Consider the following 24,679-nt stretch of genomic DNA (forward strand, 5'->3'; position numbering starts at 1 on the left):
GGAGGAACAGAAAGAGGAGTTATTCTGTCGCTTATCCCTGTAGCTTTTACCAACACAAACAAACCAAGGCAGCCAGAGTCACAATTACCGGGAAAGAGTAGAGGAAGACGCCAAGGAAGAGGAAGATGAGGAAGAGGAAGATGAAGAGGATGATCAGCCACTTGAACCTCCTCCAGAGGATGAACTTCAGGGTCTTGTAGGGGGAGGAGAACCACAGGAATGAAGTCTCAGGACGCCTGGGAGGAGAGAAAAGACGCAGTTTGGCCCGATTCAGATTGAGGGTATAAATGTGTGTGTGTGTGTGATTGATACTGACATCGGCTCCTCCAGGTGAGGGTTCATGTTAGGTTCGTCTCGGCCCAGGCCCGCTGGTCTCTCCTCCTGCTCATGCTCTGTGATGATCTCCAGAGACATCTCCACCTTCCCCTGCAGGAGCAAAACAAGGACAAGGCCTGTGAACGCAGAACACCAGGAACAATGGCACAGGTCAGTTTCTGCGTGTGTGTGTCTGTGTGTGTGTGTCTGTGCATACGGCGATAATCTTCTCTCCGTTCTGGTCGCAGGTACACGGCCACCACCCTTTGACGGTCTTCTGTTCGAACAGTGACACCAGTCTATCCACCGGCTGGTCCAGCAGCTCCAGGTTGCATTTCTGTGGAGACTTGGCTGGACGAATCATGTAATTCAGATCCATCTCCAGATGACCTGAAACATCCACATTGCAGAACGTTTCAGAATGCCCTTTGTCAGTGTAACTCCACAGGCACCTCTGATCCAAAATGAGAAGCTCCAAAGACTCAGCTTTGATAGCTTCAGGTGAAACATGAAACATTTAGCAGCCACCGCGTGAATACATCAGATGGGTTTCCATCAAACTAAGCAAACTCACCTTCATTGACTCAGTCTGTTGCCTTTCCTCTAGCACCACCCTCAGGCCACAATTTGCACTTGTGCCTCACTAGTGGTAATTTCTTCCCCCAGTTGTGAAATCCACCAAATGTTGATACTTATTTCAATTCATTTCAATACATCAGGAAGAAAGAACAGATTTTTATTCCTGGATGAATGCTCATAATGTTCCTTGGCAATTCAGATGAAAACATGTAAACTAATAAATCTGCAAAATCCAGCAATGTCAGCCATCCAATTAGCCTGTTTTTGTGATAAGTAATTACAGAGTGTGTTTTTACTGAATTAAAACTAATCCCGTGGGGTAGGGTTGTTACTGTAGTTTTGAAGGGTGTTGACAGCCACTACAGAGGGACTGTGGATTGATAAATGACTGATGCTGGGATCAGAGATCTACTCAAAGTGTTTTTCCAGAGTTTAAATATGCGACCATAGGAAAATGGCTTATTCCTGACCCTTGCACTGTGCGCAGATTAACAGTCAGCGGTCCGAACTGACGAGCTGAAGACAGGCAGGCATGGAAGAAATGCTTTGAGGTGACCACAGAGCCACAGCAGCAAGACTCGCAGACTATGAGACGTGAACAAACTCGAAGGAGAGAAACGTCGCAGCGGACCGGGCAGGTCAACTTTTGAGAGACGTGGGGAGACAGAATCAGATCAAAGCAATCTGGATTTCTCATCTTCCTCTTCTCACGCCGCAGACAAGCACGCAGCCAGCAGACGATCATCCCTAACCCTCACTGGGGGAGAAAGTGGAAAAGGGTGGAATAAAGCAATAGAGTCGTGGCGGTGAGTTATTCTGGGGGATGGAGCCGGGGTAATATTAGGGCAGAACTTTGACAGCTTGAGTCTGAAAAAACAGACTCCTCCCTTCCTTTCTCTGAAGTTTGCCAACACATTGGAAATAGAAGATGAGAGGTTATTGTGAAGACGAATGTTATCACAGTAGTTTGTCTGTCTGGATTATTTTCGGCCAAAATAAGGATCAGGCGGCTCAAATGTCCACAAAATGATTGTGCGGGGGTGAAAGATCAGTTCTGGAGCTCACTTTAAAGGGGGAGCGGTAAATACCAGCGCATGCTAAAATTGTGGTGATGTAGCACGTTGCTGTGGTTACAGCCGAAACAGTGAAAACTGTGAGTCAGGCAGGAGTGGAGGGAATCGCAATTATTAGTGACACAATTTATCACAGTCACCACAAGATAACAACAAACACACCATAACCCGCCAATGACAGACCACCACGCAATACATCAGCGGATATTACCAAACGCATGGCAAACACACCCTGAAACAAACACACACACACACTATACGCCTTACCGAGATAGTCATCGAAGGAAAACTTGTCATTGTCCCAGATCTGGATGGTAAGTTTAGGAGACAGTTTATTCTCAGCCTTAGCCAGACTCCAGAAATGTTCCTGAGAGAGGGAGAGAGAGAGAGAGAGAGAGAGAGAGAGAGAGAGAGAGAGAGAGAGAGAGAGAGAGAGAGAGAGAGAGAGAGAGAGAGAGAGAGAGAGAGAGAGAGAGAGAGAGAGAGAGAGAGAGAGATTCGTAAAAACGATCCAAGACCGAGTTGACAGTATCTTAACCATTTTTATGACATTCCTGCTTTAAATTGCAGAGACAGGACGATTTTCACGATGTGTTGAAAGTTCGGAAGTTTGACATGGAGGCGCTTTAGGGCCGTGCAGAATTTCAGGGACAATTCATTGGCGCTTTACGTGATGCAAGACCAAAACAAAGCCTCATGGCTGAGTTAAAGCCTGGTCCGCCATGCCAACCGGTCATGCCCCCTGGTGTAAAGGATGTTGAAAGTACCATGGCTGCAACAATGGGTCTAACTTTGTGAGAAAAGGCTTGATTGAGACAAAAGTTGAGCTCAGTATAACAACATTTACCCAGAGCCCAAGTGCCAGTGACAATTTCACCTCATAGGGTTAACCTATGATGAGCTATATGTTAAATTCCCCGCTCATGATAACGTTGTGTAAGTGAAAACGAACCATCCAGCGTCCCGTTTGCATTATTGCGATGTTTTTATATTGTGCGCGAAATGTAATCATCACATTTTATTAGCCTTTGTAATGCTGTGTGGGACAGTGAGAATGCAGAGCGGAGCATCACTTCCTCGATACATCTCTCACGACATCACCACTTCCACACTGCAGTGTGTGTGTGTGTGTCTGTGTGTGTGTGTGTGTGTGTGTGTGTGTGTACATCTGCCAGTGTGTGTACACATACTGTGCAGTGCGCATGCTTTGTGTACCTATTATCACCTCTAGTACACTGACACTAAACTGCCAGACAGCATCTTATCCTCTCCCATCTGCTCCCTAATGGGCTTCACTGTCCAGTTCCCTCCCTCTACCTTTTCCATTCCCTCACCTTTCCTTGGGATCTGATTGTTTGTCTTCTTGCTTTTCAACCCAGGAATACAATAAACGCTTCCTAGTGCACACTTGGAATCTCTCTCTGAATTGCCTCTCCAGACGTTTCTACCCTTTTCTTCCCATATTTTCCTCGTTTTCTTGCTGATTTGTGCGGGCTGTACAGTAACAGGATAGTATACAGTCTACAGACTTCTGGTCTTCACCTGAACCCAGAATTTCATTTGTCAAAATTAGTGCAAACGCAAAACTCTATCTATCTTTTAGTCTCACTGAACAAAAGCTTTAAATTGATGAAAAATCAGGAAAGAACTCTGATAAGTGACGACCAACAAGCTAAGTTTGCAGGTTTAGAAAGAAAATAACACCAGTTGATGTTTTCTCTCAGCAGAAGAAGTTGGGCGGTTTTGAGTTCAGGTCAGAATTTAGAGAAAATTCTAAATGCTACTCATTGCACACATTGCAAAATCTGAAGCAATTACAGGGCAACAAAGGCTTTAACTGTGATAGACTGCATGGATTTGTTTAAAAACATAGATTTGTTGTAAGTGTTATCGGCCATCTTCCAGTGTGTGTTTATTTGAGTGTTTCAGTCTGTGTCATGACTTCACACTGACTCTCTAAATCTAAGGCTAAATCCACAGCATGCTCTCACACTTCATAACAACACACACAAACACTGAGCGTAAACACACTACACCCTGTCTGTGTGTGAGCGCGCGTCTGCGACCGTGTGTGTGTGTGTGTGTTACGCATCCATGTGTGACTGCTAAAGCATGTACACATGTTAGTGTAAATCTGTTAGTGTGTATGTGTTCATCGCTTGGCTCATTTTATCCACCAACGGCGTCCAAGTACATTAAGTTATCACTCCGCAGCTGTCAGAAGCATGGGTGGGACCCTGTGGATTGTGTATGCGTGTGTGTATGTGTATGTGTGTGCATGTAGCTGCTCTATGCAATATCTAACAGTATCAATCAACTTCCTTTTTGTTGCCAGAGTGCTAAGTACAGAGTGCTGTTCGGTCTTCCCCCTCATTCTCTCCATCCGTCTCTCCGTCTCTCCGCCTCTCCATCTCTCTCTCTCTCTCTCTCTCTCTCTCTCTCTCTCTCTCTCTCTCTCTCTCTCTCTCTCTCTCTCTCTCTCTCTCTCTCTCTCGTCTGCATGTACTGAATATCTCCACAACGTTCTCCTGGCTACTTATAGGCCAATATTGCACAAGCTGCCAACTGATGCCAGAAGGCACCTAGTTCGGACCTAGTTCAGAACTAGTTCGGACCTATGTCTCATTTGGACACAAAATTGGACATTTCCGGAAAATTATAACATTTCACCTTCCGTCCCTCCTTTCCTACCTTCTTGTCGATGATGCAGAGTTGTTCTGCAGGTAGATAGTGGAAGGGAAACAGGAATCTGTAGTTGAAGTTCCCCTCTCCACCCAGCGAGCGGTAGTGGACATCCGTTTTCTGCTTGTTGTGTTCGTGTCCGTGGATCCAGCTGAGAATGAGAGCAAAATGTGAAAGTTAACCACAACTAACAGTGTCTCACTTCATAGTTAATACACGGTTAGCTTGGCCCGACCCCTTATCGTACCCCTTCACGTAGATGTCGCTCATCCTCTCGCCGCTGATGCTGACATCGTCCAGTATGACGTCGCTTGTGTTCCAGATGATGCAACGCAGGAAGAATCTGGATAAGAGCCAATGAACCTGATTACCTTAACTTCACAACACTTTGATTGATTAATCAATTGCTTATTGGGATTAATCAATCAACTGAAACTTGACTGGGTGTGTGTTCGTACTTCTTGGCTTTGCGTGGTGTGACATTGAATGGGGGTCCGGGTGGTGGAAGAGACTTGGGGAACAAGTCCACCCACATCATCAGTCGCCCCTGATTGAGAGCACAACCAACCAATCAAAATAGAAATGTTTTCTCAACATCAGTGTGTCTGTGTCTGTGTGTGTGTGTTTGTGTGTGTGTGTGTTACCTGCTCTATGTCAGGTTGCAGTGGGCTGTATAGCTTTCTTGTCTCGACATGCTCAGGTACCAAACCCAGCTTCCTCAAAATGTGGAGGGACAGTCGTTCCTGCAGTGGACCCAGGTGAGGGTTGGAGGCCTTATTGTCCTCTGAAACACACACACACACACACACACATACACACACACTGAGGTTGAACTGGAGGTCACAACATTCAGAAAATGACTACTAATGCTTTGAAAAGTGGAAAGTGGAAAGAAAGAACACTGGAGTGACTGGGAGGAGACCGATTTGAATAGGAATTATTCATTATTCATACACACACAGACACACACTCATAGCATTAAGCCGTTCAATGGTCTCTGCATCAAAACTGAATGAGGAAAATCTGCAAAGCATCCAAGCAAAACTCAAACATCAAACTACATCAAAAGTTTATTGCTGTAAACTTGGAGTAACCTCGAAAATTAGAGGAGGAAGAGGAGGAGGGCGATGAAGAGTAGAGGAGAGAAGGAAAGGATGGAGGAAAAAGACAAGGAAACATAGCAGGAAAGGAGATGAAAGGGAGCGAGGGAGGTGTGCAAACAGAGAAGAAGAAAAGGAAAAGAGGAGCACGAGAAGGAGAAGAAGAGGAACGCTCCCCCTCAGCCAATTAGCAGCTGCTTTTGACGGGCAGCGGGCTGACGCATGGTAACCGCAGCAACTGTGGAAAAAGAATGCGGCGGCGCTCCTCGCTCACCGAGAGACGACCACGATGTTGACGTTGGCTTGTCCACGCACGCACACACACACACACACACACATACAGTTCTACCATAAATCGGCAAAACTACAACCATGACCTTGCGTCGCGCCGGCTGTGTGTGTGTGTGTGTGTGTCGACAGTGAATATGAATCTTTAATATTTATCTCAATGCTCTGCTCCTCAGGTGGTCCTGTGGTTTATCACTCTTTCTTTCTCTCCCTCTCATCTCATCCCTCCGTCCAGTCAGAGGGAGGAATAGGAAAGGTGGAGAAGAAGAATGCAAAGGGCGAAGACAGACAGAAGAAGCAGGAAGGAAGTGGAAATGCCAATGAGAAGAAACCGAGGAGAGGAAGATGAAAGAGGAAAAGCAAAGGTAAAGAAAGGAAGAAAGGAAGGGGAACAAAGAAAAGGAGGAGAGGCTGTGAAGGGAGAAAAGAGAGATATGTGTGGAGTGTGAGTACGGTGCAGAGTTATCTAAGTGCTGTGAATCTACGGAACTTGTCAGAAGCGCTGAACATTTACACACACACACACACACACACTCACTCAATCTTTCCGCTCCTCTCACCCAATCGGTCATGAAATAAAATGGAAAACAAATCCCCCATGATACATACTCACGTACAAAGACGTACACACACATAACCACACAAACACAATAATCATAAACACATAAAACACAAATGTTACAAACACACACTCACACACACACACACACAAGATGAGAATAACCTTCTGTATATCTGTGCAGTGTGTGCTTTTCTGCTTTCTGTAAATCACTTTTAATGATGGAAGGTTTGATGGAGACTCTGTCAATCAGCCATGCACTGAATGTGTGTGTGTGTGTGTGTGCGTGTGTGTGTGTGTGTGTGTGTGTGTGTGTGTGTGTGTGTGTGTGTGTTCAGTGGCGCCAACGCCCTCATTGCTGCCCCACACTTGACACGTCCCTGCCCCTCTCTCTCCTTTTCTCAGTCCCTCTCTTTGCAGGACTTTTTTCAATCCAATCTTTTCACAAACTCACACACACACACACACACACACACACACACACACACTCATAGCTCGCGAGCGTGTAGATGCAGAACAAGTTTAAAGTGCACAAAATCCTGATTTCATGCAGGCCCGTTTGGAAATCTGCTCTTGCGATTACCTCCAGCTGTTTCAGCAAATCCAGAGCACTTTGGGAATACGAGAGGACGATTACAGACGGGACACACCCGTCCCCGTTGGCCTGTCCGCACATCGACCAAATGTCCTGCCTTGTTTGCCTCGTGTAGAGGTTCAGAGTGACTCACCCAGGTCTGCAGCCGTGTACTCGCGCCCTCTGAAGTGGACCCGGTCGTATTTGTAGACAGGCCGCCGCAGGTTTTGTCGCTCGCACACTTTGGACAGCAGCTGACTGGGCTTCAACTGGTCTCGCCACTGGTTTACGCCCGAGCTGGTAGGTGAGAGTCAGGAGTTTTATATGATGTGTTATATTGTTATACACAATTTGATATTTAGGAAATCAATAATAAATAATGGCTCAGCTGTTCTGGTTCAAACTGTTTTCACTTCAATCAGCTCCATCTCAGCTGGGTAATGGTGCTACTTACATATTCGTAGCACTGCCAGGATATGCCCTGATAAATATAATAAAGCTCCTATCTGAAAATTATTTCCTAAGGACCAGATCCAGAGGTAGTGAAGGCTGGTTGTGCTCTGCTGCCACCTTGTGGTAACACAGGTCTGTCAGCAGTCTGAATGGTTGTCTATGGCCTAAAACAATGACTTATCTTACTTAGCTATTCGCCTCGAAATATACTAGAAATGTTCCTTGGTGCACCTCTGTACAAATCTTCACACACACACACACACAAACTGAGGTGAAAACAACTCTCTGCGGTGGCAATTATGCAATTCAATCTATGTATTTTCACACACATGTACTGTATGCACCACATGGACATTACTCACACACAGTAGGCCTGTGGCAGGCCACAGAGAGCTCCATATTTGGACAGGAAGCGGTTCTCCAGGTCGATGACCGTCTCGCCAATTTTCTCATCCTTGGTCAGCATGTCGTGGTCGTACACCATCACACGGAGGTCCTTCTCCAGTGGGAGGGAACAATGGAGCTCATACAACCTGGGGAGAAATCAGGCAGGGATGACGCAAAACTTCATCGCTGTGCTTTCATTGTTACGTCTTGATCTGAGGTCTTTAGGGTCATTAGGTCATTGGTTTAGCATCTGTCACTGAATGTAGTTTGCACTCTGGGCCTCAAGCTTCCAGGCAGCACTCGCTCTGCTTTCACTCCCAGCGCCTGGCATAACTGTGACCGGTGTGAGCGCAGCGACCCCTACTGACCAGATGAAGGAAAAGATGAAGAGGAAGAGAAAGATAGATGGAGGGACGAAGGAGTGGAAGGAAAGGGATGCAAAGCTAGACGATTTCACCATTTAGAAGGAGATAAGAATACTCAATAGGAAAGAATACTCAATAGGAAGTGTGTGCCAAATGTACTCGCATGTACAGCGTCACAAAACAAACCGGGCAACAGAACTGATACAGCGGCAAGGAGGCGAGACAACAAAGGTGACATTTCTCTGTTATGCGCATGTTAGGTACTTAAAGACTTAAGAGAGTTTAAGAACTAAACCACAGAAGTTTGTTGTGTTGAAGAAGCATTTTCTATAAAGGAAAAGTGACACTTTAAAGGGGCATTACATACTTTCCAAAGACGGGGTCCAGTGTAGAGGCGATGTAGTGATCGTGGTCGTTTATGGTCTTTTTCCCCAAAGTGATCTTCACATATGGATCACACTGAAAACACACAACACATTCATGCAAAGTGACCGTAATTGATCTCCCTCCCATCCCTTTTATTTCCTTCTTCTCCATCCTCCCGCCGTACCTTTCCATTGGTGTCTTTGGGCTGGAGGGCTTCTGCCTGTATGATGTAAACCCGGACCAGGCACTCCTCCACGCCGTTGGGGGGAAGCTTTCTGAACTGATTGGGAGGGCGAGTGGCAGAGGGGTCGTCTGGCAGCTTGTAGATCTTAAACATCCCCTGATGAAGAGGGTGAGGGGGTCAGAGAGGAGAAGACTGCGTAAGACAGGTGAACAAATATGAGGGCAACAAGTCCTTTGAGTAGTGATGGCGCATATTGTTATCAAGATAAAATGAGACGTGAAGTGACGTGAAGTGACATGAGGTGACGTGGAATGGTGAGGCGTGACGTGGTGAGGCGTGACGTGGTGAGGCGTGACGTGGTGAGGTGTGACGTGGTGAGGCGTGACGTGGTGAGGCATGACGTGGTGAGGTGTGACGTGGTGAGGCGTGACGTGGTGAGGCGTGACGTGGTGAGGCGTGACGTGGTGAGGCATGACGTGGTGTGGTGTGAGTACCTTGAACTCTCCCACCACTGACGGATCTTCTCCTTCATCCTGGGTCTTTCCTCTGTACAGTTTAAACGTCTGACAGAAATCCGAGAGACCATCAAAGCTGCCAACCTTCTCCAACTCCCTGTCATACACCTGCAGGTGAGGAGGAGGAGGGGGAGGAGGAAGAGAAGATTGTTTTACATCTTAAAACTGTATTTATTCAACAATGTTGTTCACTCAATTGAAGCATTGCTGATGTCATCTAAAACACACACACACACACACACACACACACATCTATATGGCATCATATTTGAGTAATGGTCAGTGAAATTCCACTAGTATTGGATTAATAACCAGAGCCAAAGGCTACTCAACACCATATTATGCTCACTCTGTAGGGGTGCTGGCAGCTGTGTGTGTGTGTGTGTGTGAGAGAGAGAGAGAGAGAGAGTATGTGTGTGTAATTGGGTCTATATCTGGGCAGGGACAACTATGTGTCAAAAGCACAAAAAGATTCATTTGTTTTCATTAACAATGTTTGTTTACGTCAGTGACGTACAGAAAGAGATACATAGGTCTGGATACAAAGCCACAGATACACACACACACACACACACTCTCTCTCTCTCTCATTCTTTTCCTATCACAGAGGAATGAAAGCTTTGCGTCAAGTTGTTGAAAAAGCGATCTCTCAGAGAGTGAGACGGGCTGGAAACAATGGTTCACTTCAGCAGCAGAACACCAGACCTACAGTTCTATAGAGGAGGAGGAGGAGGGGGAGGAGGAGGAGGAGGAGGAGGGGGAGGAGGAGGAGGGCAAGGATGAGGACCAGGATGAGGATGAGAAAGAGGACCAGGAGTATAGGTCAATTCCATCTAATGCGACTTCTTTTTTAATGAAGTAATAAAGGGTAAGGGAAGAGATGGAGACAGAAAGGGCAGGAGAAGGGTATTAGGGCTAAGATTTGGGTGGACAGAGGTGAAGGAGGGGATATTGGGGGTGAAGTTCAGTTGGAGGAACGGAATGAGGGAAGAGAGGAATGATGAAAATGGAACAGATGCTTGGAAGCAGCAGCTCAACAGCACACAGAGGAGAGACGAAGAGAGCGAAGATGAAGCCGCGACAGCTCTGTGTGTGTGTGTGTGTGTGTGTGTGTGTGTAGATACTTTTTAGACTCACACGTTTTTTTGGGACCGAACACAGAAATCAGCAGCAGGTAGGGGGATTCGCTTTTGTTTTATCTCCTTCAGCTGCGTCCAGAATTGTGAAAAGTCGCAGCCAAATTTGAGATCATCTAGATAACCTTGGAAGGATGTCTCACTCTGTTCTCACTCTGTTCTCACTCTGTTCTCTCTCTGTTCGTGATACTCCGGCTGGGCCAAAACTACATCCAGCGGTCACAGATTTAAAGTGATTTATGTCCTTATGCACACGAGGCCTCCAGCCTATAAAGGGGTGATGACAGGGATACTTGTGCGCTAAAGGTGAAGTTGGGGCTGAGGAGGTGAGAGGTGTGAGGAGTAATCAAAAGGAGTTGAAAGAAAGCGGGTGATGCAAGAGAAAGACAAGTCTGGAAACACTGGCTCACTGCAACACTACAGGCCTCCTGCGCCAAACCCAGTACCAGGGGAGGGATGAGGAGGAGGTGAAAGGAGCGAGAAGGAGAGGAAGGGTGGAAACAGTGTTCCATCTCTCTGTGACAGTATAGCAAGACAAACCAAACCTACTGCACAGGGAGAAAGGAGGGAGACGAGGGGGGGCGGAGATGGAGGGCGGCGAAGGGGTTTGGACTGTCATGAAGTCACACTGAGGTTCTCAATATCACGGAGGGGAGTCTAAATGAGGCTTCGCTAATCTTCCGTTGGTGTAAGAAGGAGGTGTTGGCAGCGTGCGGGTGGAGGGGATGGGCTCATTGGTCATTGCAGCACATTCAATGAATGAACTTGCAGCAATGTTTTGAAACGTCGCAAAAGCTAAAAGGCGTCTTTCCAGCGGCCGCGGTGACATGATTGAAAATGCTTCCTACGCCACAGAAAAGACTCTGACAGACAATATCATTGTTCTCCGTTACATCGGCTACTTTTCGATTTTTGTAGGCTTTGATGAAACAAAGATTTATTATTTCTCTTTCCACACGATACAAAGGCGATATGCTGATGACTATACAAATTGTTATGATTTTCGGGAAATTACACCCCAAAATTGATCACTGGCATTTTTTTGTAAGTTGAAACCTTTTGGAGATATACTGATACTTAAACCCAAACATTCCCAGACAGGATTAAAGAATTCTGCACTAATCCTGGCTGCCAATCAGCATGATCGGTTTAATCGCGCCACTAAAAAATCGAATGTTAAATTTTACATTTTGGTTGTATTTCACCAAAAGTACATGTTGGAGACCCAAGCTCGCCCGTAAAACTCTATAAAGGGACACAAAGAAGAGGAAAGAAACAACGAGGACAAAGTTAATGCTGTTGCGATGACGTAAAACGACTTTCAAGGGAGACGTTAGTGGTATAATTTAAGACTTATAATTCCAAATTCTGACATTATTACTCATTTGTTTGGGCATCAAGAAGACTGACGTGTGCTTTGAGTCCCGCAGGAAGGAAAGGTCGGAGTTAGGGGGCGAGAGAATCGGGATAAGGGTGAGTGTAGCGTGGGTGATGCGTGGGAGGATTGGCGAACGAGAAGGATCGTTGAAGACAAAATCAAATCGCGAACTTTTCCCTGCATCCGTTCCCCTGCGGTGTTTACTGACGCAAATCCACCACGCATGAGTCATTGGACCAAATCGGAAAATGGCTGGAATGCCGCGGCGTCGGGACGCGAGGAGGGGGCATGAGAAGAGAGGAGGAGGAGAAGGATGAAGGGATGGAGTGATGGAGGAAACTGGCAAAGGGGCAAAAATGTGATTTAAATGGTGAAGTTGTTGGCCAACTGGCAAAACATCCTGAAACAATTAAGAAAAAAGGGTCCGCCCCCGCCTCTCTCTCTCACACACACACACACTTTGAACTTTACCTTTAAAGTGTCAAATCCTTTCTCCAGGTACGTCCCGCACTTGTTGGTCTCTCCAGTTGAGGCGTAGAACTTGCTCCACCAGTCCATGAACTCTTCATCCTGTCAGTCACAACAGTGTGGGTTGTTAGTGTTTCCTCCCCTTTCAAAAGTCACATCCTTGTTCTTTTCCTAATGTTTGCAGTTGATCACATGATTTAATCAAATTGCAAACCGAGAGGAGCTCCACGTTTTGTTTATTTCCACGCAGACTGACCTGAAAGTTCATCTCCTGTCCGAATGAAGCCATTGAGACAAATTAAGACTTTACATCACTCGGTAAGTAGCCATTATCTGTGGGATCTAAACCCCCGCGCTGACCTCTGACCTTCAAAAAGCCCAGGCGTCAGTGCTCTGTTGCCTTTGTGCCGAGCGTTTCATGATTTTTCCAATGATCGCATGGCAACCCGGACTTGGCCAACTCACGTCAGCGCAAGTAAAAAGCTGCCTCTGGTGGCTCCGCGGCACTAAGGTCATGGTATACGGCCATTCTGAGGCAATGGAAACGGCAAGAGCGGAGACTGGAAGCGGCAGCATGGACCCGAGCGACGTGGAGCCCACAGAGGAACCGAGCTATGGCGTATCGCTGCACCTACGAGAGGCTGTAGAATTACAAACCAAACGAATCCCTCAGCTCTTTCCCACCGCTTTGAATTATTTTTATTATCTCATTAGGATTTTGATCTGCTAACTGTGCTGAGGTAATGTTGTCACTTAACCTGACTGGACTCCATCGCTTTTTGAGTTTTTCCAGAAGGCTTTGGCGCGGGTTGGGAACCATTTGGTGTGTCAACCCCTATGAGGGACCTTTTCTGATATTGGAATATAACAATTTTTAACTAATAAATTGTGAGTTAGCATAAATAAACATAAGTAATTAAGAATCATTTAATCACACAACCTCTTATTTACTTTAAATGGGACAAATTACACTCGTATCTGTTTTGAAACATTTGCAGTGATTAAGGTTGATCGATACGCTTCTACTCTCCAACACCGCTGTGCACACCCAGTGGAAACAAGCCCTTAAAGGTACTGTCTCTTTAAAAAGCCTGCTCGGTTCCAATTCAATCAAGCTTTGTTTTGAATCAAAACAAAGCTTTCAGGACAGTTCAGGACCGAAGACTTTGTCTTAGTTACAACACATTGATTTGATTTTTTAAATGACAATTCTCAACACAAACTCCATCTATGTTACACTGAAAACATGAAACAGGTCCCTTTTAAAGCAGCAATGAGTCATTCGTTACGTTAGAAAAAGGAAAGGAGTGTCCCCAGACTTACCCACTGTAGCGTCTGGTGGCCGCATTAACGGTGAAATAATTCAAGAAAGAAAATAGATTTAAATTTCATCACATGAGTCCACATAGGTCTTTGAGATTAACATTGATTCATTCAAGGTTCTTGATGTTAACGATGTCTATTTAGGGATAACACACTTTGAAGCCTGCTTTTCAACACATTTGTAAAGACGTTTTCTCATAACACATCAAGTAGTTTTGTTTCCAGGATGAAATATATACACACACACACACACACACACACACACACACCCCCTCCCCCCTTCCCACCACCCCCTCTATTACAAAATGACTCCTGGCATGAAAGTTAAGGCCGTTAAATCCTTTACTATTAAAGCCATGAGTCATCCCGAGGCCACAGCTTACAATGTACTTCTGTTTGGGAGGGCGAAATAAATACAATCTTTGTTTTCAGAATGTAGACTGATGGGTTTTGGAGGTTTGTGATGCAGGAGGATTTGATTGATATCATACATCATCTCTGATCTAAGCCCCTGCATGCGCTCCTATCAAAAGTTGATCCTGTCCAGAAGCAAACACATCCATCCATCAAAGTCTGTTCACATCGGCAACAGAGTTTTTGTTCATTTTCTCACCAGAAACAAGAAAGCTGTGCGGGTGTGTGTGCGTGTGTGTGTGTGTGTGTGTGTGTGTGTGTGTGTGTGTGTGTGTGTGTGTGTGTGTGTGTGGGAGTGTGTGTCACTGGCCCTGACGCAATGAGGAAACAACGACTACAAAGATGGAGAATACCAGGGGGATAGATCAAACTACCTAGCCCGCCCCTTCACACACAGAGCTCAGCCTGTCCCCGCCCTGCGACCTTTAACCCCCTGAGGAACATTGGAGCATGAAGCACACAACTTTATCCTTGGTGTGTATGTGTGTGTGTGTGTGTGTGTGTGTGTGTGTGTGTGTGTGTGTGTGTGTGTGTGTGTGTGTGTGTGTGTGTGTGTGTGTGTGTGTGTGTGCGCGTGTTTGTGTGTCTATGCATAAATGTAGAACTAAAGTGCTCTTATGGCACAGGATTTGCATAGAATTGCCTTTCTCCCATTTCCCACAGACTGTGACACACAAAAACACAAATTCACAAGTTCTCTCACACACACACACACACACACACAGAGAGGGTGAAACTATGAAATTCCTCATTTTTCCAAAGTGGCAGCATGGCATGGAAAAGGGCAGCACGTGGCGTATAACTGAGACATGAAGTGGCTGTGAAACACATACACACGCACGCACACACACACACACATACGCACACACGCACACATACGCACATATGCACACACATACGCACACATAGACACTCTGGCTCTGAGGCCTGAAGTGTCTGGTGTGTGTTAATGTGCCCTCTGTGTGCAGCCAATGCCAACCATTGATGACAGGGGCGCCAGAAATCGCGCGTGTGTGTGTGCTCGCTTATGGGTCTGTGTGTGTGTGTCAGGGTGTGTTCGTTAGTCCGTGACTCCTGATTCAGACAGATTAGGGCCTTCAGCGGAGCGTTCCAGACTGCGACATGTAGAAGGAGTCCACTGGACTGAACGTGCGCGCGCACACACACACACACACACACACACACACACACACACACACACACACACACACACACACAAAGTGGTCTGTACAGGGTGTCAGTGTGGTTTCTAGCCTATCATTACACCCTGCAGGGAAAGCCAGACAAACCAAACCAGACTGGCACTGCCAACAACCAGAGAGGCTGAATTTACATAAGAGCCCAGAGATGCTTCTTTAAGGCTCTCTGAGGGGAAATCCCTTCCAGACAAAGGTTAAAGGTCAGAGGTCGCCTGCAGAGCATCGTCAGAGCTTGAGGTGCAGTTAGTTCGGAGACCCTTCATCGATGCGGGGCTGAACCGTGTCGCGCGACCTGCTTCCTTTTAGGCTATGATCAAAACCGACCCCAGCCGTGACCCCACACACTGATTGAAAAATAGTGTGACGAGTGTAACGATTGCTTAATGAAGTTTTATCTGCATCAGTCTGACTTGAACCCATGCCAGCACAGCCTCTTCCAGGAGGTTCCATACCCGACGGAAACACAGGGCCACGTGGAGGGCTGGTTGGGTTTTGTACGGCTTGCTCTGGATTCCCCAGCAGTGGAAAAAATGGCATGCAAGTACTTTTACTATGGGATACTTGAGTACATATTTCTGCTAATATTTAGTTTTATTTTAGTATAAAATTTGATTCCAGGACTCCTCAAGGACACAGCAGGGCAGCCCATGGTTGAAAGGTTAGTTTCTCAAACCGCAGTGCCAGAACTGCCCCGACTTCAGAGTTCTGATTTCCTATGACCCTATTCTGCATCTCCAAAGTAAACACATCATACTGAAAAATGTGGAATATTGGAATAAATGTTCAGACGAATCTGCATGTGTGTGTTTGTAATTCTCTCCACTGTGGTTTCAAAGCAGAGCAACGAACGTCAAGCAAAAATCTGTGGCATTTTCGCATAAATAATTTTTTTTTTGCGAACACTGATTGACACTGCACAGACGTGACTCAGCTCACATCCAGGTCATGGACCATTTTCCTAAACGCTGTCGCTGCTGGGGAAAGTTTAGGGTAAACAAAGGGAGAACGGATTGATTCACAGGTGACCTGGAACAGAATCCTGTCTGGGACCTGTTCTATGAATCCAACCGCCTGTTTTGGTGGTTTGCAAGTGGTGTGTTCTTTGGAAAGTATGGATGGATTGATGCTGCTCCTGCCTCTGTCAGCGTGATTCAAGCGTGAGGACAGGAAACACTCAACATTGTTATTCTGCTAGTCTGTGATCACGACCGATTTGTCCCATAAGGCAACGTCCAACTTGGCCTTTGACCATCTGTTGATAACAGCCTTACACTCACCGCTAACTAACAGTCATCTGTCTGGAGCTGTGCAGACTAAAGAAAACGTTTAAACGTACATCCTGGTAAAATGTGAAAAAGTGAAAAGAGTTGAGGTAAAGATATATGTGTGTACATGATGTGTTGTGTAAATCGCTGTATGAAAGTCTGATATTGCCGTAATCAAATTATAATCAAAGTGCATGCCAACCTGCGAGTGTCAGTTCAATAGAATTCCATTTTCTGTGTGTTTGTTCTGGTCTCCACCATTGTAGCATCCTAAATGTTATCCTATGCCTATATCCTAAGTGCATCATGAGATACATAAGACGTGTTGGTGCTTAAATTGTTAAGAAATAAGCAAAAATGTTGACAAATCTTTGCAAGCAGACACTTCAATCAGCGTTATTTGCAGCATCTTCTCAACATAACTGAGAGAAATCTGTCCAGTTGGGTTAAACCCCGTTTAAGTTCTTCAAACAAATGAGATCGTCTTGGATTCGCTTCTACGAAGAGGATGGAGCGTCGTCCTTAAGAATGCGTAGTATCGCATAAAGGATGAGAAAACACTGAGCCGTACTTTGAAAAGACTCTCAGAGGGGAAAGGACGCCTGAAGCTCCAGATCCCTTCAAAGAGCCAAAACAACGAGGAAAACAATTACAGCATGATTTATGTGCGCTACCTATTTTGACATGTTGTTTTTGGTCACAGTGTCACTCCAGGACCGTAAAATGTGTGTTTGAAAAACCAAACACGGCAGCGAGTCACCTGGCCCGGCGCCATTTCACTTCATTTCTTCGCTTCTGTAGATCATTGACGTCAGCAAAGCCAACCAGGGAGGATTTATGGACAAAAAAAATGCACAGAGTGGGATTTTAACCCAGCTTGACTGGTTTTGGCAAAGTCCGGGAATAGTTTTAGCACGAACTAATGGCAGTGCAGGGGCGGAGTGCACCCACAACGTCTTTCAGGGCGCAAATTCATATAAAACACGTCCACTATAGAAAATAAAGACATTAGGAGCATATATGGAAGTGACCTGACAGCTTGCTCAAAGGCAAATACCTTATGGAAGGGGCGAGTAAATGAGAGAAGAAGGAGGCCAGTTTACTGAGGTTTGATCCATGACAAATAGCATCGCGGTGATTGGACGCCGCAGATGAAACGCGACGCGAAAGGTTCATTTTCTATCTGAGCCACGTTAGATCTCGAATATCTTTCGGCGGGGCTGAGGCGCTTTGAGCCGCTGCGACGCTCCTGACAGCCGATCTTCTTAAACTTTTCCAACGTGGAAACCAAATCTGGCTGATCTGCCCTGGAAGCCGCTGGACTGAACGCACGCCGGAGCAGTAATCTGGTAATCATCAGCCGCGCGCCCCTTGAGCCTTTTCTTTTTTGGTCGCGGCCCAGAGATTAAGAAGCCAGGATTTACAGCAGAGAAGAGGAGGGAGCTTTCTTCTCCTCCTCTTCAGCCCTCTGCCCTCCTCTCTGTCCTCCTCTCTCTCCTCTTTCCAGGCTGATTCTTTCCCTCCATCTTTTTCTTTAACTCTTTCTCTTTTTGCGCCCTTCCTCCCCCTCTTTCCTTCCCCTCTTCCTCTATTCATCCCTCCCGTGGCCTATAGTAACTGTCTGCTCGCTGAGAGTTGTGGTATAGAGGATCTATAGCAGCTCTGTTGACTTTGGCCTCAGCCAGACAGAAAGCTGAGCCTTTAATTTGACTGGTTTCAATATCTGACCCTTAATAAAACAAATATCTTTGTTTGGAGAGAAAGAAATCACCCCCAATTACTGTCGAGTGAGCAGGCAGAGAGCACTACTGGATATATGCGAGTGTGTGTGTGTGAGGTTGGGTGTACATATATGTGCATGTATTTGAGTGTGTGTGCAAATATGGTCCAGATCAGGCTAAGCCTTCCAATTGACCTGGCTTAGGTAAATAAAATGGAAGAATGTAACGAGGAGTGTGCTCTCCGGTTCAAATCTGAGATCGTATTTCTCTGGTGACCATGCGGCCGCGGCCTGTTTCGCTCTGTAAAACCCTCATTTTTTTTCAGGAAAATGTTTTCCTGAGTCTGGACCAAGAACAGAGAAGTAAGAAGGATTAGATTTCATCCCCGGGTGAAACTCCTTCTTCGGCTCTTAACTCATCCTTCATACATACGTGACACACTGGCCAATCTATACAATGTAACGATATAATAGATTATACGTGGTTGATGTTCTCCGCCCGGCCACTAGCTGTCACTGCAGTTTCCTGTTTTTATGATATGCTTGTTCTTTGAGTCCTTGTTGGTCTGTAGATAGATGAATAGATAGATATACTTTATTGAGTCAGCGTTCTGTTTTCCTGCTTGCCCTCCTGTGTGCATCCTCTTTATGACCGCAGCCCTGCCTGTGACCTTTGACCCCTGTGGGTATAATTACTGATACACAAGAGCATTTGCCTGCCTGTTTTGCGGTGAATGTGTAAAAATCTGTCAATAATCTTATGGATAAGATGACCACGGTACCACACAGACACCTGGACTGACGTAATTATGGATCCAACCACCTTTGTGATATGTCATATAGTCTATAAAGTCATTTATGATCGTGTCAGGTGTAAAATAAATCAAATGCTGAGCCACTGTGATGAGGTGAGGTCATTGAATCAAACTAATTATTGTTTAGCTTAATAGATTTCAGACAGTATAGAAGCATTGAACCCCCAGTTAGAAGGAAATATGATTACATATTAAGCAAAACATTGAAACCATTAGTTGCCGATGTGAACAGATCTGTATCCAGTACCACCCTGAGCTCTGAGTTAATGTAACGGGAGACAAGAAGGAGTGACGAAGAGGAAAAATGTGATGAAGCCTGATGAATTAAACAAAAACCCGGAGTTACAAAGTTCTGTTTCCCTCGGCGTGAGTTGTGAATATGAATGAAATGAGAGATGAGTTAAAAGGTGAGTTTGTTACCTACATGAAGGCTGGAACGAGAGCCTGAAAGATTAATGATAGCTGAGCTGGTCCCGTCTGCAAACTATGAGACACACACATACACACATACACACACACACACACACACACACACACACACACACACACACATATACAAACACACACTTTCAGGTTAGCTGGTTAGGGTTGGAAACAACAACCTCAAAAGCATTACAACTCAGTAAACAAGCAAATCAGAGACAAACTGGTGGTTATGATCAGTTACAAAAGTTGGTGTACAAAGGAAACACACAGACACAAACATCAGTAGACATAACAAAGTAATGACGCAAACACACAGTAACATCATTATCACATCAAAAAAATTAACAATTCATGTTGTGCGAGGAAAAACTGGGTGTACCCGCCTTTTCCTGTCTAACACTGATCGGCCGCGGCGGCGCCCGGATTAAGAAACGAGAAAGCGTTCACATGAGGTCACGGAGGAGCTGAGCGCATTCGGGATCCGGAGATGACAGCGAGGGTGAACGAGCGACCGCAATATCTGTCAGCATAATCGGGCAACAATTTATTTGGAGCGCCCCCTGTTGGATGGATTTTGACCACTAGAGGTGCTGTAGAGTAAAGTGGCTTTTGTGGTATTGACTGCTGATTGGCTGGTAGGTGTCCATTAAAGTGGACATCTGATCCTGATTTGCATCCTGTTATGGACTTGTTAAGGACTCAAATAAATACAACGGAGGATCGATAACAAACCAAAAAAGAGATTTGTAATATTATAAGACAAAAGATCTAAATATTTAAGAAAATAGTAGTGGGAAGGAGGAGGTTATTGTGAGGGCACACACACTACCATACTTGTATCCAACATTCTCACACACACACACACACACACACACACACACAAATCATACCATATAGAACCTCCCATGCCATCAAATATATCAAATATTTAATGCCACCGCCTTCAAACATGACAAGGCAAAAACATTTTTGCATCAATGAAAGAATGGAAACACTGTGTGTGTGCCTGTGTGTGTGTGTGGTGTCTGTGGTTTCAGTAATAATAAAGAGGGACACAGGGAAATTAAAAGAAGGAAAAATTGAAAAGATGATGGAAGGTTCTGAAAGGGCAAGGAAGGAAGGAGGAGAGGAAAGAGAGAAGGAAGGAAGGAAGGAAGGAAAGGGATGAGAGAAGAAAGATGGAGGGAGGGTTTCACCGCAATGAGGCAACAAACAAGAAACAGACACCAAGTATTTGTACACAGCAACACACACACACACACACAAACCGCAGGGAGACAGTAGCAGGAAGATGGGGGTCAGAATTTCCCATTCAGTGATCACAAGGAGGAAGACTTCAGACGAAGGAGACAGGGAAGGGAAGGGGGGAAAGGTGGATTGATGGAGGAGAGGTAGAAAAGGAAGGATGAAATGGTAGAGGAGGTAGAAGAGAGGAGAAGGAGAAGGTGAAGGACAAGAGAGAGGAGGGGAAGGACGAGGGGATGCGCAGGGAGGGTGAGGTGGCAGAAAGAAGAAGAGAGAGAGAGGGATGGAAAAGGAGGAGGGAAGGGCAGAGGAGAAAAGACAGACAGAGGGAGAGAAGCCGCAGGAATCCGGTGGTGCAGAACAGAAGTCTGAAATGGTTCTAACCTTTGCTCGCACGGGGACGTCTGACACAAATCGCCAGCTCGGAATTCTTTCCTGAGAAATCCCACATATTCAGTGTCACTTTAGGACTCTTAAAGGACCGTTCCGGCGGTTTGACATGTTGAAGCGCATTAACATCAAACGCTTTGCACTTTAAACATATACGCCGCCCTGTGTTTTCCAACACGTCCGGCCTTCCTTTCTAATGAGAGCTTCCTCTCTCCTCCTTCCTGCTTTCACTTCCCAACAAACACAAAGCAGACAATCTGTCACACTCAACAAATGGTACAACTTTGCGTACATTTAAACACGTTGCTTCTATGCATAAAGATTTTTTTATGTTTTTCAATTAATATGGCCAGCTGTCCTTAAACACACCATCCGTAATCCCCAAATTCTCTTTCTGGATTGCTTTCTGGAACACCACGCTACCTCCGCGATGCATGATGCCACCACCAGGGGTCAAGTTTCCCCAGGAGGATTGGCTCCACAGACAAATGTCACTGAATGTCCATTGCAACGATCGAGTCTCTATAAGCGAACTGGCTGGAATAGACAGGAACTAGCAGAAGGATTGACAAAGATTAAGGAACGATTTGGGGTTTGGGCCTCATGTTCTTCCTCTTCTTCTTTTTCTCCCAGTAGCCTTCCTCTCGTTAAGCCCTGCACGTCTCCGCTTCTCTTCCCATTTCATTTAAGGCGGCAATAAAACGACAAACAGAATAGCGAGTTGTTGTTTTTCCTTTTGTTTTATGGACTTTTGGGGGCTGACGGTTTGATGACATCGCATTCCTCAAATCCACATACACTCACCCGGTTCCCTTTGGTCCAAACATGATTACTCAAGGATCGCTGTGGTCTGTGTGTGTGTGTGTGTGTGTGTGTGTGTGTATTATTTATGTCTACGCCCCCCCAACAAAGCAGCCAAACCAATGAGACCAAATTATGTTGTCTACTGATTCTATATGGTTTCTTTGCTCATTGATACACACAAAGAGAGCATTTAGTAGACCACAGCAGTGTGTGTGTGTGTGTGTGTGTGTGTGTGTGTGTGTGTGTGTGTGTGTGTGTGTGTGTGTGTGTGTGTGTGTGATCAGGATTTACCTGTCCAGGTATTAATGGCTCTTTGTCATCAATGTCGATCAAAACATCATCACGAGGAGTCTGGACCAGGTTGTCTACACAGTGAGATAGAAATTAATTAGAAAAGAATTGAAACAAACAATGAGTCTCGCTCTTCTTTATCTTTTTCTTCAAACCTCTCCACATTTCATCTCTTTACCTCCGTCCTCCTCTTCCTCCTCACCCTCCTCCTCTGGACTGCACCGGTACTCCTCCAGAGTGCGGATGGTGCACTGACCGACCACCGGCTTCCTACCGAACTGCCGGTTGTCGATCACCTTGATGATGATGGGCGGCATGTAGAGCTCCTCACAGGGAAGCTTCTGCAAAGAGAGAGCGAGAGAAGAAGAGAAGGTATAACTCATATAAATTGGGAGGCAGTGGCTCAGTGGGTAGAGCTTCCGCTTGGGAACCGGAGGGTTGCTGGTTCGGGGCCCTGCCGAGGCGCCCCTGAGCAAGGCACCGAACCCTCTATTGCTCCCCCCTCTGCGAAGGGTGGTAATGTAATGTAAGTCGCTTTGGATAAAAGCGTCTGCCAAATGATCGTTATGTAATGTAATGTATAAATTAAAGCTGCTCAATAAAGCACATTTTAATCCTTATCTGAATCCGGTGACCTTGAATTCTTGAGCATCCCTATATCAGATTTGGGAATATTTGGGATTTGAACTCAAAGTCAGACTGATCAATAATGGATTATGGCCAATTAAAGTCACCATGTTTCTGCAGCACCACCTGTTGGCTGCGTTTAAATTTGCACCTTTTGTTGCAATTGCAGAATTTGTGCATTCTTAAATCATGCCGAAAAGAAAGAAGTTACTAGAAAATAATACAGAATATTAAAAAAATTTCATTCCAAATTTTATGAAGTAGAAAAAACATTGTAATTTTTAACTGGATTTTATATCAATCTGTAAATAAAGCACAAAGGTCAACAAATGAGGTTGAAAACAATCAACTCTTCAAATGGAGGAAGAAAGGAGAGTGAGGGAAACACTGAAACTAGCAGATAAGAGGAAGAGAGAAAAAGAAGAGGAGAAAAGAGAGATGAGCACCAAAACAAGAGTTCAACATAAACATCCTGACTGACCTGCAGCTGCACTCAGTCTCCTGACACCTGAATCTAATTGGTTATGCCACCTGGCTGCCTGATGTTGATTGGCTATGGCTGGTGACTGTCTGAAGCTGATTGGTCACGCCTTGGTGACCGTCCAATCAGGGCATCATTACACCTTTGCTGACCTCCCCGCACTTAAAGGGGAAGTAACCCAATTTTGATCACCCCAAGCGCCGGCAGGATTAAGGCAGAAATTACATTTTACATAAAAAACTCTAACTTCAGGTTTTACAAAAGTAAATGTACTGTCCTTCTGAACTGTGTACTCCTGTATTCATGAAGGTATTGCTGACAATTTCAGTTATTTTGAGTTGAAGCTTAAAATGCTGAATAAACAAACAAACCACCCCACAAATTCCAGAGGGAAAGTTTTAGTATTTCCTTGTGCAATCTAATATTTTCGCATTTTTGACAAAGAAACACAAATTGCAACTTCAATACTGTTACTAAAACCTCTTTGACTTTTGGAATTGAGGCTAATGATATGTTTTATATAATATTTGGATGCAAATTTTTACTATTATTCTCTCATAATATTGACTTCTGACATCCATACTTAAAAAATAATTCAGTTTTTACAGTGTTGAATGCTCACTTTAAAATAATTACTTAAAAGCACTAGTCTGAAGATTTACTGAGCACCTGAAAGGGGAAAAAAAAGATGCTGTGTTTGATGTGACTGAATGAGCTCGGTATAACAAGATGCATATTGAGTCCAAGCACCTCTAAATCCTAAGAGATTATAATGACAACAAAAATGAATGCAGAGTTATTGAATAGTATGTCGCTTTAGCTTGTCATTCTGATGATACAGAATCCTCCTCAGTGCAGAATGGCTAACGGAATCTGAGCCAGAGTTTGTCTTTGGTTTGTTGCCGCCTGCTCAGTCTGTCATTATGATTCCAGTAAGAATCAACAAGCTGCATATCTTCTGTTTCAAACATCTTGGGTGTATGTAACAGCTGAGTTTAGACACTGGAACAAAGAAAATGGAAAAAGCTTCCAGAACACAAGCAGACCATCACCTGACCTGCCTGGCTTGTTGACAGTCCCGCGGCGGTGATGATAACACCGGCGTTAGCTGACAAAATGTGGAGCAAAAGCGTGAAGCCAGCAGGACTTGGGGTGTATCTGAATGTGGATCAAGTTCTCAAAAACCCCTCTGGGCTGTCATAACAAAACACTTATGTGGTCTGCTTGACTTGGTTTCACCTCTGCGGCTTCTAGAGA

At 45.2% G+C, this 24,679-nt stretch overlaps 2 protein-coding genes across 9 annotated transcripts in view; one reads left to right on the forward strand and one right to left on the reverse strand.

Moving 5' to 3' along the window:
- LOC143017004 (pyrin-like) overlaps positions 1–24,679 on the forward strand; it is a 162,856-nt gene that overhangs the window by 104,204 nt on the left and 33,973 nt on the right. The window lies entirely within an intron of this gene.
- Positions 1–24,679, reverse strand: part of dysf (dysferlin, limb girdle muscular dystrophy 2B (autosomal recessive)) — a 51,607-nt gene that overhangs the window by 2,934 nt on the left and 23,994 nt on the right. For 4 of the 7 annotated variants that reach the window (XM_076171603.1, XM_076171601.1, XM_076171604.1 and 1 more), the window contains 17 exons: positions 22,493–22,655; positions 22,315–22,388; positions 19,583–19,642; positions 12,426–12,524; positions 9,420–9,548; positions 8,926–9,081; positions 8,743–8,834; positions 7,986–8,156; positions 7,325–7,467; positions 5,294–5,433; positions 5,108–5,196; positions 4,897–4,992; positions 4,659–4,800; positions 2,235–2,334; positions 533–705; positions 317–426; positions 89–236 (listed from right to left, as the gene is read on the reverse strand). In XM_076171603.1, coding sequence (XP_076027718.1) covers positions 89–236; positions 317–426; positions 533–705; positions 2,235–2,334; positions 4,659–4,800; positions 4,897–4,992; positions 5,108–5,196; positions 5,294–5,433; positions 7,325–7,467; positions 7,986–8,156; positions 8,743–8,834; positions 8,926–9,081; positions 9,420–9,548; positions 12,426–12,524; positions 19,583–19,642; positions 22,315–22,388; positions 22,493–22,655 — 2,085 coding nt within the window. The remainder of the gene's footprint in view (positions 1–88; positions 237–316; positions 427–532; positions 706–2,234; positions 2,335–4,658; positions 4,801–4,896; positions 4,993–5,107; positions 5,197–5,293; positions 5,434–7,324; positions 7,468–7,985; positions 8,157–8,742; positions 8,835–8,925; positions 9,082–9,419; positions 9,549–12,425; positions 12,525–19,582; positions 19,643–22,314; positions 22,389–22,492; positions 22,656–24,679) is intronic. The other 3 variants (XM_076171606.1, XM_076171605.1, XM_076171608.1) reach the window with 1 other exon arrangement.

The sequence above is a fragment of the Genypterus blacodes genome, unplaced genomic scaffold (assembly GCF_046128005.1).
Source record: "Genypterus blacodes isolate CSIRO-AG114 ecotype Tasmania unplaced genomic scaffold, CSIRO-AGI_Gbla_v1 ptg000260l_1, whole genome shotgun sequence".
NCBI classification, from domain to species: Eukaryota; Metazoa; Chordata; class Actinopteri; order Ophidiiformes; family Ophidiidae; genus Genypterus; species Genypterus blacodes.